At 39.2% G+C, this 18,983-nt stretch overlaps 1 protein-coding gene across 50 annotated transcripts in view; it reads left to right on the top strand.

The window, feature by feature from the left end:
• svilb (supervillin b) overlaps nucleotides 1-18,983 on the top strand; it is a 127,114-nt gene that overhangs the window by 57,824 nt on the left and 50,307 nt on the right. For 9 of the 50 annotated variants that reach the window (XM_073930482.1, XM_073930463.1, XM_073930411.1 and 6 more), the window contains exons 7-16: nucleotides 1,541-1,624; nucleotides 2,218-4,386; nucleotides 4,985-5,155; nucleotides 5,375-5,409; nucleotides 5,526-5,590; nucleotides 6,050-6,186; nucleotides 8,287-8,382; nucleotides 11,684-11,948; nucleotides 13,572-13,655; nucleotides 18,427-18,983. The exon at nucleotides 18,427-18,983 is cut by the window's right edge and continues 20 nt beyond it. In XM_073930482.1, the coding sequence (XP_073786583.1) occupies nucleotides 1,541-1,624; nucleotides 2,218-4,386; nucleotides 4,985-5,155; nucleotides 5,375-5,409; nucleotides 5,526-5,590; nucleotides 6,050-6,186; nucleotides 8,287-8,382; nucleotides 11,684-11,948; nucleotides 13,572-13,655; nucleotides 18,427-18,983 (3,663 nt within the window). Of the gene's footprint in view, nucleotides 1-1,540; nucleotides 1,625-2,217; nucleotides 4,391-4,984; nucleotides 5,156-5,374; nucleotides 5,410-5,525; nucleotides 5,591-6,049; nucleotides 6,187-8,286; nucleotides 8,383-11,683; nucleotides 11,949-13,571; nucleotides 13,656-18,426 lie in introns of all 50 variants that reach the window. The other 41 variants (XM_073930492.1, XM_073930487.1, XM_073930472.1 and 38 more) reach the window with 12 other exon arrangements.

The raw sequence follows: 18,983 nt of genomic DNA, 5'->3' as shown, positions 1-18,983 counted from the left end.
TAGTAAAAATGCTGAATGGACCAACTTTTGTGTTTAGTCAGGTTCGCAGTGATGCCAGAGAGCTGATGCACTAGGGTGAAATATGTAGAACTGTTCAATGGACATCAGCAAGAATTGCACTCTGCTGAAAGATACTGCTTTGCCCCCTAGTTTTAATGCTTAGCCTCACCACAGTGGTGGATGGAAATTAAAGCAAGTGATTTAATATGACAGTAATTGGTTGTTTACAGACAGAAATAGTTGTTAAATGCACCTTTTTTAAATGACTGAATGTCAAACTACGTCTGTAGTTCCCAACCATGTTTAAGTAGTACCCCCAACATTGCGCATTTTGCATCATTCTTAATTCAGTACACTTGATTCAACTCGTTGGCAAATTAATAGAAACTCTAATTCTACGTTCACACCACACGTGTAAGAAGCATCAAGTGTGAGTGATTTACATGTTAAGTCAATGCGAATATACATGCTGCAGCACAATATGTGCGACTAAAGTGGTGCGAGTTGATCATTTTGCATGATTGATGTGATTGAGTGAAACGCTAAAGTTGGAAAATCTGAACTTCAGAAAATCTTGAACCAGTCAGGAGGGGAGGAAATCCCGAGGGGAAATCCTCCTGCCGACATCGGACAACAGTTGATCAAACTGAGCTCTGCTCAGGCGGAAGCATCGCTGAAAACCTCCATCGTCCAGGTTAAGTTTCTGGAGGAGTTGATGAACTCACTGAGCTGGTTGAACCTATGAAAATATCTAGTGGACTCAGACATGGCTCCAAACAAATCAAAGCTGTTTTTCAGCCTTCCTAAAGCACATAAAAAGTTATTTTCTTAACAAAATTCTTGTTAGCCGTTTAGCAGTGAAGCTAGGGACACAGGGCAGACAGAAGCCCATCCCATAATGTGAATCTGCATCTATTGTGAAGTGACTTTAATGCGTGAATGAAGCAGATTTTATGCATGAATGAAGTGGATTTGACTCGCAAATAAATCAAGTTAACTCAAAATTTTCATGCGTCTATTTATGCATTAATATTACGATTTATCCATGGTGTGAACAGAGTATGAGTCCTGAAATGTGTCAGACAATTAAAGCCATAAGTGACTTGCATTATCAGGATTACAGACCTCAAGTATGTTTTGTTATGATTGTTATAGGTGTTTGTTGTTGGTGACCCCTATTAATATTTTATAGATTGACAAATTAACTTAACTCTTACCAGATTGCAGGTGTATGTGTTCTATTCAAAGTGCTACATAACTAAACTTTTTAACAACCCCCTTAAAGGGAACAATAAGCAGATTGATTAGATTATTATACTTAAATGAAGGCTCCAGATACAATAATGACTATAAGTTGAGAAAGTTTAAAATGAAACGCATCCCAAAGAGCTTTACAGCAAGAAATGGTGGAAACAATCAAAGGGAAGTGAATGTTGATGTTTTTGGTGACATCATAATAGTTCCCTCCTCGAATCTAATTGAAGATTGTTGAATGTGCTGTTACTGTGGTAACTGGGGTCTGGGCCTCTGTGTTCTTTAGTTTGGCAGCTCTTTCTCAGAGTGAATGGTCCCTCAGGAGAGACGTGGACAGTGAAACACACTCACAAATCAACTGGCCATCCAGGTATCAGAGTGGGAATATAACCCTTTAAATTCCCCTAGTTTACCCGCTAACGCCATATTCCAGTGCAATATTCCTCATCCTTCAAAGACCATGCACTCTTTAGTTTTCATATTCATGATCCTTTAATGTATAATAACCATAGATGATGGCAAACAGTTCCCTTTCTACCTTTCCTCTTTACTGACCCTCTCCCCCTCACAAAAATATGACCAGCTCCTAACAGAGAACCTTTGCTTCAATCCTTTTTCTATTTGTCCCTTTATGAAATAATAACAGGTGAAGTTATTTGTGTATGAGTGAGTCACTGCTAGTTGATAAGGTGTCAGTAAATGGTTACCAGAGCTCATTTGCCTTTTAATGAAAGGTTATAAATATCTGGACTTTCCAACTGTTGACTAAATTAATCTGAAAAGAGAATATGATGATCTGTTTTCTTTTTCTGTCTATTTCTTCCAGTAGCTAACTGTAGAATTTAAGATGAGGAGATGGTCCTTACTACTAGATTTTTGGACAAACGTTTTCTCTCAAAGTGATGCAATGTCATGTTTTGAATTTGATAAGTGTTAATTCCTCTCTTTCCTCCATTAATGAAGAATAAGAGTTAGAGAGAGACAGACAAGGGAGGACATATCAGGAAGAGGTTCTGATTCAGGACCAGATACGCCCTCTGTCAGACGTCATCCAACAGTTGCCCCTCCATATTTGGCTCCACGACCTCAATCTGCAAATCAGCCAAGAACACGGAGCACCGAACCCCCAATTCAACAACCAAGTCAAGGAATGGATGCCCGTCAACAAAGGGCGCATAGTGCAGAGCGGCCACGATTCCAGCGCACTCACAGTATGGATTCACCTGCCTTTCAACACACACCTTCAGGTGGTATGACAAATCATTCTTCAAAATATGAACAAATTCCTAGTGTACACCCTAGCACCATGGGTCATCAACCTGGGTTCGGACAAATGAAGCAACCCTTACCAAAGCGAGGGAGTCAAGATGCTCAACAACCATCACAAATGCACAGACCTTCCCAACAACCTCACCCAGCATATAAAGACCTCCAACAGCCATTACCTGGTCATAGAGATGCCCCGCCACCTGTACAAAAATATCGAGCTATCCTTCAACCGGTACCTTTAGATCAGGATACTCGCCAACCCATTCAACCTCAAGTACCTACTCAGAAGCCTCTACATGAACGTGAACAAATCTTGCATTCACGTTTGTCGCATGGACATTATGGTCATAATCAACCATTGCAGTATGGTCCAGTCCAGACACTACCTCCAGCCTATGGACAAACTGTCCACTCTGTTCCTTCTCATGTATCTAGCCATCTACCCCCACCAAATTCTCATGTACCTCACCTTGCACCTGAACCCCCACTTTCTAGGTCTGAGACACTAGATCCCAAGGGCCACATGTCTTCATCTAGTTTGACATCTGCTGACAAAGAGGTTAAAGAAAATAGACTTAGAACCAACGCTGATCACATTCAGCCAACTCAAAGAGAGGGTCGATCAGCAACCAGAACTAATCCGCCATCAGAAGGGCTACTTAAAAGCAGAAAGGCGGTACTACCTTCAGAGATACGACGCAGACAAAAAAGTGTGGATGATCCAATGCGTGGTCAAAGTGATGAAGGTTTGGAAAGTCGGAGAATCAGAAGGATTAGCCATTCAGATGAGACCGAGGAGAAAAGTGGAAGAATGTTGCACCAGTTGGAAGGGAGGGAAGGGCCTGTTGGAACTGGAATTACTCGGATGGAGGAAGGTGGAATGATATCAGGTGAAATGGTAATTGGTATTCTAAAAGACAGAGGATGTGATGATCGAAGAACAAGTCAGCCTGAGAAAAGAGAGATAGATAATGGCACAACAAAGATATGGATAGGTGAAGAAGTAGAACGCGGTGTAAGGAAGATTGGTCAAAGAGAAAAAATCAAGCAGGTCAGTGGTATTAAAAGGGATGAGGAGAGCTCTGATTGGAATACTAACCGGTTAGGAGAGATAGAACAAGGAAGTGCGAAGAAGGTTAATGAATTCAAAGAAAGAGAATGGGAAGTTGATCGAAAAAAAGGCCAAGTTATACATACTGTGGAACCACAGGGTGTTAAAACGGTCAGACAGGAGGTACAGGAAAACCAGAAGTTCCTACAAAAGGATGTGGAAGAAAATCATGGAAGAAGACGACAGATCAATCCATTAGAGAATGAGGAAGGGCATGTTAGACGAAGAAGGATAAGCCAATCCGAAGATGATTGGGAGGGACGTAGGGTACGTAAAATTGGTCAGCTGGATGAACGAGAAATGCAAGTAGTGCAGGATCAGCTTGAGGCACTCGAGAAAGGAAAGCAGAGGTTGAATATACCTAAAGAAATGGACACTGCTCCCACACAGGTACAGCCAAGCAATGAACAGCCTTCTGCACATCATAGGTTGGGGCAATCAGGAGGTTACTTACTGAAAGGTTCCTCCCTTCCACAAGCTCAGCATCGAGTGAGTCAGGATGCAGGTGACCTCAGGCCAAAGGTACGAATTCGATCCATGTCAGATATTGGAGTAACTCAACGATCTGCTGCATTACGAAGTCTGGAGCGTGCTGCCAGTCGAGAGTCTGTCATGTTGATGAATGCTGGATCTCATACTCGGGATCTGGGTGGAGTGGCCAATGGTGAAATGGGCACATTGGACACAAGAGTTTCTGTGGCAAAGCTGAGACATTCCTACCTGGAGAATGCTTCTGGACGCAGACCTGAGCTGTATGTGGACTGGCATGCCGGCATGCTAAAGCAAGCTTCTGTCATTGACTATTAAACCCACTAACCTTCAAATTATATCACTTACTTTACCTTGGTATACAATTTAGCTGTTTTTAGTCATACCGAAATACATTTAAACGATTAACCTGAATTTACTGAAACATTGCACTCTGCTAAGTTTAAACTAATTGCTTCATTGTTGATTTTGCATTTAATTCACGTAACATAAACTTAATCTATTATGGCATTGCCTCTAATTATATGGGCAGCAGTATTTTAGCTTGGATGTCAGGTTTTCAAACTGCTGGAGCTTTACCATGCCTTGCTCTGTGTGCCTTACTCTGTGTGAACCAATCTGGTATATGTTCATAACTAAAATAACGATTGTGTCTTTGTGAATTTATTGCTCAATTTAAGTATTCTGGTATGTCAAACGATTGGATGTTGACTAACCTTTTTGGATAGACTTTTAGGGAACTCATAGTTTTTTCTTTGAGCATGAAAAAAATTCTCAGGGAAAGTCCCAGGTATTCCTCCTCCCCAAATATTGCTTTAGAGGCCGTGCTCTAAACTAATACAACCTTTTTTTTTTGTCAAGGGAGTCTAAAGGAGACCAGGTTCCAGTAGAGCCTGATCCAGTTGTTAGCCCGGACCGGGACAGAGGAACACGTCGGCCCAGACGTTACATTTCCCCTAGTGATGACAGGAAATCATCTGAGAGGTTTAGAACCCAGCCAATTACATCAGCCGAAAGAATGGAGTCTGATAGGTACAAAAAACTGACACTACCAATTTGTTATCTGTAGAGGTAAATTGTCACTGCCTTATGTCTTTTCTATGGATTACATTTTCCAAAGCATTGCAGTAAATGTGCTTTCTATAATCTGCATTTGTTCTATGTAATTACTTTTTCTTTTTTTGTTGTCATCATGCCATCATAGTTCAATCAAGGTCAATAATTGTAGCTCTTTTGTGCGTACGTCTTCAGGTCGCGTCTTAGTCCAGAGTTTCAACATTCAAACTGTGAGTCAAAATCAAACACATTTGAATTGAATATTGGCAGCTATAATTTAGACATAGTAACATCTGTAAACAAGGTTTGTATTTAGTAAGCTAAGGTAACCCTTTTTATTTTACAGTGGATGAGGAAAAAATGGATGAACGTGCCAAAATGAGCGTGGCAGCCAAGAGGTCTCTTTTCAGGGTATAAACTCTCTGAAGCACACACAACTTGTTAATAAACGAACATTAATAATGACTAAATGTGGGGTCTTCTCAGCAAGAACATCACTAGTTTGAGCCCCAGGTGTGTCAGTTGGCGATTCTGTGTGGAGTTTGCATGTTCTCACTGAGTTTGCATGGGTTTCATCTGGGTGCTTTGGTTTCCCCCCACAGTCCAAAGACATGTGCTATAGGTGAATTGAATAAACTAAAAAGGCCGTAGTGTATATGAAGGCAAGAGTGTATGGGTGTTTCCCAGTGCTAGGTTGTGGCTGCAAGGGCATCCGCTGCCGTAAAACAAATGCTGGATAGGTTGGCGGTTCTTTCTGCTGTGGCAACCCCTGATTAATAAAGCCTAAGACTAATCCGAAGGAAAATGAATGAGTTAATGTTGTATAAAAGAGCTTTTTCCCCTTTGTTTACTTGTGTTATTGTTTTGCAGGAGCTGGAGAAGACTTCGGATGGAACTGTACCCAAACCTCGGTCACGTAATGCTGCCGTTGAGCGAAGACTCAGACGAGCACAGGACCGTTCACGGACACAACCAGTTACAACTGAAGAAGTTGTCATCGCTGTTACGTAAGTCTTTTCCTACTTTTTGTGATGCAAAGTCCAATCTTCATATCATCTTCTCATTCCTAAAATCTTTGAGTTTGTTTGGCCTGAAGATACATTTGGCATAAGGAACTTACAGTATAGGGAAAAAAATAATTCTGTTTACTTCACACCGTTTAAAACCGTTTGAATTTTGAAGCAAAAATGAAGCAAAAACATGCAGGAGTAAGATGTGCAAAGTGAATACTGCATTGCAAACTCATGGATGTACAATGCAGTTGAATTGAGGGGATTCGTAAAGGCAAAGCTGGATAAAAATTTTGCCAAAAAAAAAAAAAGTTCTGTCTGGTTCTCAAATCTGATTGGCTGATAGCCGTGCGATATTCTGCAATATCAGAACTCCTACAGCCTCTTTACCCTTTGTGTATTACTCCGCCCACATACAGCCAGCAAAAAGCAGACACTAAAGCTCTAAATTTTAAAAGATGCACGCTCAACTGTTTAACTGTCAGCTTGTGATTTGAATCCGGAAGAAAGTAGTTCCTCATACAAAAGAGTTTTTGAGACTCTCCATGTTTGATTTAGTTTTTATATACACAATTATGCCGTCCAACTGTTGTATAAACGCAATATCACACTCGTAGCAGTGCGATATCGCACTGCTACTCGTGTGATATTGCTCATATAAATATATATATATATATATATATATATATATATATATATATATATATATATATATATATATATATATATATATATATATATATATAATATTAGGGTTGTCAAGATACTTGAATTCGGTACCAATTAATACTGTAATTTTAAAAACTTCCATTTTTTTTTTGCAATGCTTGATTTTTATTTTCATTTCTTTGTTTATGTTTGCAAACTTACTTTTTAATTCTCAAAACGTAATTTTCCCTTCCCTTTTTTGAGATTTGCATTATTTTTACATTTTCTTTGCTCAATTCTTATAGTCACACATTGTCACTATTTTTCATTTGCACATCTTTATGTTGTGCTGTATTTAAGGCTCTGTATTGACTCCATACAATTTGTGGCATTTTTACAATGTCAGTTCATATGTTGGTAACAAGCTCCATGAAACTTCTCTTAAATTTTAAGCGAAAGAATAAAAATTGATGGGTGGATACCTGAATACATTTTGAATCTAAAATGCTTAAATGTGATAGGGAACGTTTTATTGTTACTAATTGTTGTTTAACTAATATAACTCGTATAGTTAACAATAACATTTTTCTCAATGTTGTGCTTTAGTTCAAGATGCTAACCAAAAGATGACTTAATCATTTTATAATGAATGAAGCTGAATGTATGATTCAGAAGGCAGAAACAGTCAAATGTAGGGACAGTTAGAGTCTTTAGGTTTTTATTTTCATTACAAAATATCCCTAAATACACACACAAACGTAAAATAAGATCAAAAACTGTAGGTTTAGGAGATGCAAAATGTACCCGCAATTCTAGAATATCCCAGATACATTACATATGTTCATCTATGACCACTCATATTCCCATGATCTCTGCTAACATCTTGAAAGACTTTTTAAACACCTTTTTACTCTTTCTTAGCTCAAGATACTAACCAAAAGATGACTTAATCATTTCATGATAACTGAATCTGAATTTATGAATCAGTAGAAAGAAATGGTGAAAAATAGGTTTAGTTGGAGTCTTTAGATTGATGTTATCATGAAAAAAAATGTCACTAACTACACACACAAACGTCAAATAATAATAATAAAAAAGATAGGTTTATTTAGAAAAGTGTTTTCCAACCCTGTTTCTGAAGACACAAACAGTACAAATTTTGGATGTCTCTCTTATCTGACCTATTACCTTCAAGGTTTGTAGTCTCTTGTAATGTTCTGATGAGGTGTGTTTGATTAGGAAGAGGTTGAAAATGTGTACTGTTGGTGTGCCTTCAGGAACAGGGTTGGGAAACACTGATCTAGAACATGCTAAATGTACCCCCAACTCTAGAATCCCTTCACATTCCCATAATCACTGGTTTGTTTCTAAAAGACTTTTAGATTTTTTTCACTCCTAATTGTTGTTCACCTCACTCTACCATTGCGTTTGTTTTGTCCTCCTCTAAAGTTCTCCTGCTCCCCCTTCTCAAGTCATTCCTGTTCACACCACTGCTCCCAGAATCCCCAGTCCTGCGGTAGTCAGCACATCCATGACTAGCTTCAGGTATCATTTCAATGCATATTTTGCATGCGTTTGTGTGTGCATGATCATTTAGGACATTTTGGGCTGCATGTTTTTATATTTCTCCAATAATTTGATTGTTGTTGTTATTATTTTTGTTACTGTTGGTATTATTCTAAGGTCGCGAGTGGTTGTGAAAGAATTTCACTGCATTTCATTTCATTAACAGTATGGCTTCATATACTGTAAATAGAAAACTCTGAGCAAGCTTTGAAGAAAGAGATTGGTTCATTCATTCACCGGTGCATCGACTGAATGGATCCTCAAAATGTTGCCAGCCTCAGTGGTGATGTTTACTTCAAGTGCGCCATCTGCTGGTGACTTTACGTTCACGCGCTGTTGGAAATTGTGACTAGAAGTGTGTCAACAGAATGTCTGGCATGCAGTTATGAGGTTCTGCAGGCCTGTGTTTTTGTAATACGAGCAAGTGTCTGGAAAAGTAAGAGTATATGAATGTGTTTTTGAGCATGTGCAGATGTTTTGGGTGTTTTGCATCAGCGCGTGGTCACCAGAGCAGCTGTAAATAGCCACACGTTCTGCGTTGTCCATGCACACCCAAATGTCAAAGGTGTCACTCGTCTGACAGTTGTACAAGAGAGGCAGAGGTGGGAAAGTTCACGTAAACTAGAAAGGTAAAAGGAAAGCATGAATTAAATAGTAAACTTGAATTTAAATACAAAATCACAACAAGTTATGTATTTGAGTCTTGTGTTTTTGTTTTTTTATAAATTAAAGATGCAGTGATTTAAACTCTTGGTAAAATTTGGTGAAGATTACTGTATATTATATGATTGGTTCAGTCTGCCATCTTGTGGGTGAAGCTTAACGGGATAGTTCATTCAAAAAATAATATTCACTCACCTTAAATTGGTAAATTATTCTGTTGAACACTAAAAGAGATGTTCTGAAGAAAGATGAAAAGCTGTACTATTTGACTCCCATAGTATCCACTTGTTAAGTCGTGACATATGAAACAGTGTTTCTGTGTCCAAGCTCATTTAAATAGGGAAAATAGTCCTTTATGATCATGTTTTTAGTCATATCACACATTAAAGTGTATTTCATATCTAATCATGGTGTACACAACAGTCTCCGGATTTGCTGCATCACACACACCAAAATTTTAAAATATTTTACTTTCTGGCCATCAGATAGTCAAAATTATTACGTCTTTTTGTAAATAGATATTAGTGAAGTTTATTTATAAACTAATTTCGAGAGGATCACATGCTTATGATTGAATACAGCTGGTCATGCGTTAGCCAATTCACCCTTCACCAATCAGATGATTCCTTAGTCACTATAAATAAACGAAGTTCCATTCTACAGCCATCTTTGTTTTGAAGAATCCTCCCTTCCACCCCTACTCCTCCTCCTTTCCTAGATAGGTGACACGGTGGCTCAGTGGTCAGCACTGTTGCCTCACAGCAAGAACGTCACTGGTTCTAGTCCTTACCAAGCCAGCCAACATTTCTGTTTACATGTTCTCCCCGTGCTCATGTGGGTTTCCCTCAGGCCCCCTGGTTTCCTTCCACCATCCAAAAACATGCAGTTTAAGTTAATTGACTAATCCAAATCAGCCCCACAGACATGCTTCTAGTAAGTAGTTATATCTTAAGAGCAATTACTATCTTTTCATTCACTACTACAGCAGGGAAGTTCTCGAGATCTACCTGAGCTCAAACTGCCCTCTCGCCCTGCAATGGGAGGGAGGCTCGGGCTTGAGGATCTTATGAGCTCAAGGCTCTCTCCCGAAACATCATGCCAATTGTGCTTTATAATCAATCAGCTAAGTGTGAACTCTTGAATTACCCTTTGTTGAGCCTCCCAGTAATGTTTGATAGAGCACTTGGACCTGGAAACCAATTCCCGTGACATCACACTTAAAAAGCAGATAGGAAAACAAATACCATGGAAGTCAACAGTTACAGGTTTTCAGCTTTCTTCAAAATATCTTCTTTAGTGTTCAACAGAAGAAAGAAAGTAAATTATGAGAGTGTTAAGAGAGAGCAAACTTTGACAGTTTTCATTTTTGGGTCAACTATCACATTTAATGTTTGAATTTACTATAATAATAGTAGGACAAGAAGTTATCTGCAATGCAATTTAAGGAATATGTAAGAAATGAATCATTAACAAACCCAATTAACTTGCCTAAATTTCAGATGTGGGTGAAACTCCAATAAGATTAGATTTTTACTCATCAAAGCACACGTGCTGCTGATGATGTGCCAATAAAAGTGATTTGATTTGATTTGGGATGTGGCATCTTTTAGTTGTGCCCCTTATACCACCTGTCCTCCACTTGATCATTCAGCAGTCCTTAGGTTGCCAGATCATTATCTAAAGAATCAGTGGATCACAGTAAGAGAATGTGGTTTGACATTTCTTTGTACTGTATATGGATAGGCTGCATAGTGGCTCAGTGGTTAGTCACCTCACATCAAGAAGATCACTGATTTGAGTCCCGGCTGAGCCAGTTGTATTTTTTGTGTGGAGTTTGCATGTTCTCTCTTTGTTACCCTGGGTTTCCTTCGGGTGCTCCGGTTTCCCCCAAAGTCCAAAAACGTGGTACAGATGAATTGGGTGAACCAACTTGGCCTTCGTGTGTGAATGTGAGAGTGTATGGGTGTTTCCTAGTTCTGGGTTGCGACTGGAAGGGGATCCGCTGCGTAAAACATATGCTGGAACAGTTGGCGGTTCATTCCGCTGTGGCGACCCCTGATAAATAAGAGACTAAGTTGAAGGAAAACTAATGAATGTATATAGATAAACTTTTTGGAAACACCCAACGCACCTAATTTTTTCAGCTGCTGCATTTATAAAATGCCTCAACTGTTCAGGAAAACCAGACAGACTGATCTCTGCATTCATTCATTCATTTTCTTGTCGGCTTTGTCCCTTTAATAATCCGGGGTCTCCACAGCGGAATGAACCGCCAACTTATCCAGCAAGTTTTTACGCAGCGGATGCCCTTCCAGCCGCAACCCATGTCTGGGAAACATCCACACATACAATCACACACACACTCATACACTACAGACAATTTAGCCTACCCAATGCACCTGTACCGCATGTCTTTGGACTGTGGGGAAAACCGGAGCACCCGGAGGAAAGCCAGACGAAGGCAGGAAGAATATGCAAACTCCACACAGAAACGCCAACTGAGCCGAGGTTCGACCCAGCCACCATCTTGCTGTGAGGCGGCAGCACTACCTACTGCGCCACTGCCACGCCCTGATCTCTGCATTACTATAGCATAAACTTATAATTCTCTTCCCAGTCTGCAGGCATCATCAGCACAGGAATCGGCCCATCAAGAGCAGGAGAAAGAAGATGTTTTGAAGGAGGTGGGTCCTGAAGAAAGGGAGGCGGGGCCTGATGAGCCAGACCTATCAGCACTGAGTCTGGCTGAGAAGATGGCGTTATTTAATCGATTGTCACAACCTACTGACCAATCAGCAAATGGGCCTCTTCCTGACACACGCCAGCGCAGGGCCAACACCCGCTTTCAGACCCAGCCAATCACTCAGGACGAGGTTGATCAGGTAGGGCCTCCCTCTTTTTTTCCATCTGAACAAGTTCACAAATATGGAGTTTCGTTGTGATTGTTATTGATGCCACCCTTTAAGTTAATATACAGTGGGGAAAATAAGTATTAAATACGTCATTATTTTTCTCAGAAAACATATTTCTAAAGGTGCTGTTGACTTGAAATTTTCCCTGGATGTTGGTTACAACCAAATAAATCCATATATGCAAAGAAAACAAAACTAATTAGTTTACAAATGAAGCTATGTGTAATAAAATGAAATGATGCAGGGAAAAAGTAATAAACACATAAAGAAATGGAGGTGTAGAAAGACAGTGAAAGCCCAGACTGCAGCTGAAATCTCTCAGTATTTAGCAACCCTCTGAGCAACCCTCTGCTCTTTGTCATTCAAATGAATATCAGCTGCTTCCGTCCAACATCTACATTAGCAGGAGGATGAAGATAAAACCAGGGTTGACAACTCAGCAAGACAATCATCCAAAACACAGCCAAGAAAACTCTCAAATGCTTTCAGAGAAAGAAAATCAAGCTGTAGAATGGCTCAGCCAATCACCTGATCTCAATCCGATAGAGAATACAAAATAAAGATCAGATTTATTATACGAGACTCACAGAACCATCAAGATTTTTACACTCTGTTGCATTCTGTGAAAAACTCACACCTGAGCAATTCATGTACTGTAACTTCATTCTTCATATGAGAGGGGTCTTTAAGCTGCCGTCACCAAAAAAGTCTTTTATATAAAGTACTAATTAAATTTCGGTTCATTGTTTTCTCCTTGTGTCATTCCATTGTTATTACACATATTTTTCTGTTTTTTTTTTTAATGTTTGTATTGTTTGGGTTTTCACCTAAATCTGGTTTAATTCCATGTCAACAGCTCCTTTAGACATATTTTTTCCAGGAACAAACATGATGTGTTCAATACTTATTTTCCCCACTGTACAGTATCTAAAGGCAAAATTATAAGCCCTCTTGTAAAATTGTAATACTTTTATAAAATATTTTCCAAGTGCTGTTTAATGGAGAGAACATTATAAACATATTTTTTAAACATATTAATTTAATAATAAATTTCACATAACTGCTTTTTTTTAATCTTTGCCATTATCACAATACATAATATTTTACCAGATATTTTGCAGGATACTAGTATTCCTCTTAAAGTGCAATTTGAAGGTGCAACTAGGTTTAAAATGGTTTGTTAACTAGGCAAGTTAGGGTAATTAGGCAAATCATTGAACAACAGTGGTTTGTTCTGTAGACAGTCAGTAAAAATATGTGTTAAGGGGACAAATATTGTTGATCTTCAAACAATTAAGATAATATTAATAACATTAATACTCTGTTTTTATATATATATATTCACATCAATGGAAACTTTTCATTCCACAGAGGATTATTTACAGTGTAAGAATGTTTAGGTTAAAGATAATGAAGATTTGTTCCTTTAATCATAAATGTTTTTCTAAGGCATCACTACCAAAACCCTCTGAATCCTTAGTTTTTAGGAGTGAAGAAAACATGCCCTTCATCTTTAGAAAGAGATGATTCAAGAGATATGAGAACTTGTCTTAGTAAGTATAGTTGACTTTAGAGACCTTGTGCTTTTCACAGGAACTTGCAAAAGACATAGATCCATCCAGTCTCACAGGTCGACCCGCTGTGATTAATGATTCTGTTGGTCCTCAAGGCGAGCAAGTAAGAGAGTCCGTACTGAGGCTTGTGATTGGCTGATCAGGGGGAGCTTTGCCTTGGCAGCAGCTGCTGATTGGTTAATTGCTGGGGCCTCAACAACCTTGCACTTTTCTAGTGGACATGTGTAGTGCTGAGTTGCATTACAATTGATTTGATTTTGCTCTGTTTAATTGATCATCCTAGTTACTACATTCTACTTTTTTTTTTTTTTTTTTACATTTTACTCATAAATTAATTATTTAAAGAAACAGTTTACCCAAAAAATCTGACTGTTATTTATTCAACCTCATCCTATATGGCTTTGTTCTTCTGGAAAACATTTTAAGCAAAGTTTTTATGCACAGCAGAAACTTTAGGAAAACTTAAATAATGCTACAGAATAAGATAAATAAAAAAAATTTGTATTTAATATAGACTTGAAGTGAAATTCATATCTTACCTGAATGTAATATTAAATAAATATAAGGCTACTTAAGTGAATTAAGTGGAAGAGTACACTTACAGTGCATTTGGAAAGTATTCTTAGAGCTTCACTTTTTCCACATTTGTTTATGTTACAGCCTTATTCCAAAACGGATTAAATTCATTTATTTTCTCAAAATTCTACACACAATACCCCATAATGACAATGTGAAAAAAGATTTTTTGAAATTGTTGCAAATATATAAAAAATAAGAAACCTGAAAAATCACATGTACATAATTATTCACAGCCTTGCTCAATAACCGTTGATGCACCTTTGGCAGCAATTACAGCCTCAAGTCTTTTTGAATATGATGCCACAGGCTTGGCACACCCGTCTTTGGGAATTTTTGCCTATTCCTCTTTGCAGTACCTCTCAAGCTCTATCAGGTTGGATGGGAAGCGACGGTATACAGCCATCTTCAGATCTCTCCTGAGATGTTCAATAGGATTTAGGTCTGGGGTCTGGCTGGGCCACTCAAGGACATTCACCGAGTTGTTGTAAAGCCACTCCATTGATATTTTGGTGGTGTGCTTTGGGTCATTGTCTTGCTGGAAGATGACCCGTCGCCCCAGTCTGAGGTCAAGAGTACTCTGAAGCAGGTTTACATTCAGGATGTCTCTGTACATTGCTGCATTCATCTTTCCCTCTATCCTGACTAGTCTTTCAGTTCCTGCTGCTGAAAAACATCCCCACAGCATGATGCTGCCACCACCATGCTTCACTGTAGGGATGGTATTAGCCTGGTAATGAGCGGTGCCTGGTTTTCTCCAAACGTAACGCTTGGGATCCACTCCAAAGAGTTCGACTTTAGTCTAATCAGACAAGAGAATTTTGTTTCTTATGGTCTGAGAGTCCTTCAGATGCCTTTTGGTAATTCCAGGCGGGGAGTGGCTTCCGCAAGGTCACTCTACAATAAAGGCCTGATTGGTGGATTGCTGCACAGATGGTTTTCCTTCTGTAAGGTTCTCCTCTCTCCACAAAATAAAGCTGGAGCTCAGACAGAGTGACCATCAGGTTATTGATTACCTTCCTGACTAAGGTCCTTCTCCCCTCGATCACTCAGCTTAGAATACTGGCCAGCTCTAGGAAGAGTCTTGGTGGTTCCAAACATCTTCCACTTACGGATGATGGAGGCCATTGTGCTCATTGGAACTTTTAGAGCAGCAGAAATGTTTCTGTAACCTTCCCCAGCTTTGTGCCTCGAGACAATCCTGTCTCAGAGGTCTACAGACAATTCCTTTGTCTTCATGCTTGGTTTGTGCTTTGACATGCACTGTCTACTTTGGGACCTTATATAGGCAGGTGTATGCCTTTTCAAATCCTGTCCAATCAACTGAATTGACCACAGGTGAACAATGAAGCTGCTGAAACATCTCAAGAATGATCAGTGGAAACAGAATGTACCTGAGCTCAATTTAGAGTTCCACGCCAAAGGCTGTGAATACTGATGTACCTGTGATTTTTCAGGTTTTTTATTTTTAATACATTTGCAACAGTTTTAAAAACCCCTTTTTTACATTGTCATTATGGGGTATTGTGTGTAAAAGTTTGAGGAAATAAATGAATTTAATCCATTTTAGAATAAAAAAAAGTGCAATTAATACATTCCAAATGCACTGTAAGTGTGAAAAGAGTACACTCTGATTACTGTTTCTAAACACAATTAAGTTTTATGGCATGTAACGTAAATTGTCATTTTAAGTTTGTGTGACATCAAACTTTTCAGTGTTTATTTTGCTTGCTCGCATTATTATGCTTAAGGTGAACAATTAATGCCACTTAATATAACAGTTGAAAGTACATCAAAATACTATTAATAATACATTTAATGTAAAATTAAATCAACCAATGAATGAATAAATCAACCAACCAATGAATGGATAAATCAATCAACAAACAATAAATTGTACCACATTTTCCATGCTAGGCAAGTTGCATGGACGGTGCATTTATAAAGCTACACAACAGTCATTTAGAATTTTGCACAAAATCTTATTAGCTCTAAACAAGTGATGACCAGTGTTGGAGATAGTTACTTTTGAAAGTAATGCATTACAATATTAAGTTACTCCCCCAAAAAAGATACTAGTTGTGTTACTGCATTTACACTGCAGATATTGATGGTCAATTCCAATTTTTGTGACTGCATCCGATTTTTTGCTGACCTGCTTACCTCATCTTTTAAAAGTGACTCGTATCCGATCGTCTGCATTTACACAGCACACGGCAAAGGCGCAGTGACCAGGAAAAAAAAAAAGAGCGTACGCTGACTAACAGCTGATAATTAAAGAGTGCTCTTTTCTCTATTCCTGTATGTAATCTGTACTATTATAAGCTGTTTTATTGTGGTTTATGACAGAAAGGTTCTCATTTGTCCAGTTTCTTTTGCGATGTATGCACTAGTTTTATATTAGTTTATATTGGTTACGTGGCGGACATTGTGCTCTCTCGCTCTCGTTAACAAGCTTAAATACCAGTGCTATATGACAAAATAAAAGCTGTTTAAGTGCTCGTGTTTGAGATTTAAGGTTTGGGACTCTGCTGAAGATGGTTCTGAAATAAAAGTGTCAGACTTGACGTCATTCCCTACGATTTTTAATGACGTGCGACTCGCATTGACAGGTGAAAATCCGATCTACCTGCTTAAACTGCAGACATGAGAACACAGATCTGATTCATATCGGATAAATTTCCACATATGAACAAGGCCTGAATCTGATTTGAGTAAATCGGAATCCATGTGATTTGTTTCTGCTGACACGTACATGGACCTTATCTGATCTGTGCTACATGAGAGAAAACAATCGGAATTGAGTCATTTGAACAGTGCAGAGTAAATGCGGCCGTAGTTACTTTTTATAGTAAGTAAAGATGAGTTACGGTAATTCTGAGTTACTTTTACGCAAATTATTTATTACCAGGCTGCGGCTTGATCTCTTTCAGAACGTATTTTTTCTTTCTTTCTTTTTTTAATAGAGGAGTTCTAAAATTAACAATGCGCTGTAGAACCTTTATTTACCTTTAAAAAAAAATCTCACGTTATATTTTCAAAAAATAATAACTCAATTATTATGGCTGCGTCCGAAACCGCATACTTCCATACTATATAGTACGCCAAAATCAGTATGCGAGCCGAGTAGTGTGTCCGAATTCATAGAATTCGAAAATCAGTATGCGAGAAGTACCTGAATGACTTACTACTTCCGGCGAGATTCTGGAGTGTGCATCCCATGCATGCTGCGCTATCCTATGATGCCCCGCGAGAGAATTCATGAATGGAAGTAAAGCGACGCAACTGACGCAGGTAGGTCACGTGACCATGATAAAATTGCGGATGTAGTACGTCCAAATTCCATTCATACTTTTCACATTCATACTGTATAGAACGTACTTTTCTAACGGCCGAGTAGTACGGTTAAATTCAAATGCAGTACCTACTGAGTAGTAGGCGGTTTCGGACGCAGCCTATGACTTATTTTTAAAAGTTTTGACTGTTATATTTTTCTTTTGGATAGTTAGGGTAGATGTTGGGCCAATAGATTGTTTTGTTTGATTTATTTCTATTATTTGGATGCCGCCCGCTTCTCATCTCTCTAACTCTCCCATCTATCTGTTCAAATATCTCATGTCCCATTTGTTGTCTAAATTTCAATGTATCCTTGTAAATATTTAATGTTTTTCCTATATACATATTTTTGCATTTATTATTATCACTGTCTTTGTAAATAAACTCACTGTAATGCATTTAGTCAGTCTTGGTATTTTGTCCCTCACTTGTTGATATTGTGTGTTTGCTTATGTGTTTCACCCAAAATTAATGTTACTCTCCTTCCCCTTGACTTACCATCTTTAAAATCGTAACAAATGCTTTACTTAATACACTTTAGTTACAATAATATTATTATGTAACTCTTAATACTTGTAATGCGTTACTCCAAACACCAGTGACAATATAATTTTTGAAAGGTGAACTGTTTAATTAAATAAATACCACTGTGCTTGTAAAGAGAGCAAATCAGTCATCAGACATTTTCTGTTGAAAATGTGTGTGTTTTTTTTGTGTTATAAATGGCCAGAACATGATGATGATGATGATTGTGATGTAGAAAAATAGTTTGCTGCATGCCTGAGAAGTTTACCGATGAGACTGATTGCTATGCGAAGCACATCCAATCTCTGCAAGCTGCCTCTGAATCATGCGTCCTGCATATGACCTCTGACCTCTGAAATGTGAACACCATATAAACCTCATCCTAAAATACAATTACTCTCTCTCTCTCCCCCCTTCATCTCTCTCCATCTCTCCAGCTGCAAAATGGGAGCATGAAGCTGGAGCCTCTCTCCGCATCACTGGTCCGCTCTGTTACTGCCGTCACCGCCCAGGCCTCTGTTGCCACGCTAGCATCCGCTTCCCCATCAATGACCGCAGATGTTCGCATGGGGATGCCCGTGGCTCCGCCCTCCACTCAAGCCTCACCCAATCAGACGGCACCTGCTCCGCTTCCGGCCTATGAGAGAGGAGTGCGCTACTTCAGTCTTACAGAGAGTGGGGAAAATCCCACACCTGATGTCCAGTCTCCGCCCCCAGCAGAGCCGTTCAGCCAATCGCCACACAGCAAGGGCGGGGCTGCATCAATTCCAGCCAATAATGAAAGTGGGCAGAGGGGAAGAGCGGGGTATTTAGGCAGAGAGGAGAGAGAGGCAGATCTCCCCAGTGCGGCTTCCCCTCCGCACCCGTTCACACACACACCTCCTCATGGCAGGGGGGATGCAGAGCTGAGCGGCCCCAGACACTGGGAGAAAGACGGCACATATAAAGAGGGCTACCTTTCACCAGACGCCCAATATACGGCAAGAGGAGCCAA

The sequence above is a fragment of the Danio rerio genome, chromosome 2 (assembly GCF_049306965.1).
Source record: "Danio rerio strain Tuebingen ecotype United States chromosome 2, GRCz12tu, whole genome shotgun sequence".
NCBI lineage: Eukaryota > Metazoa > Chordata > Actinopteri > Cypriniformes > Danionidae > Danio > Danio rerio.
The sequence above is the reverse complement of the archived record's forward strand: the minus strand, read 5'-3'. Positions and strand labels throughout refer to the sequence as shown.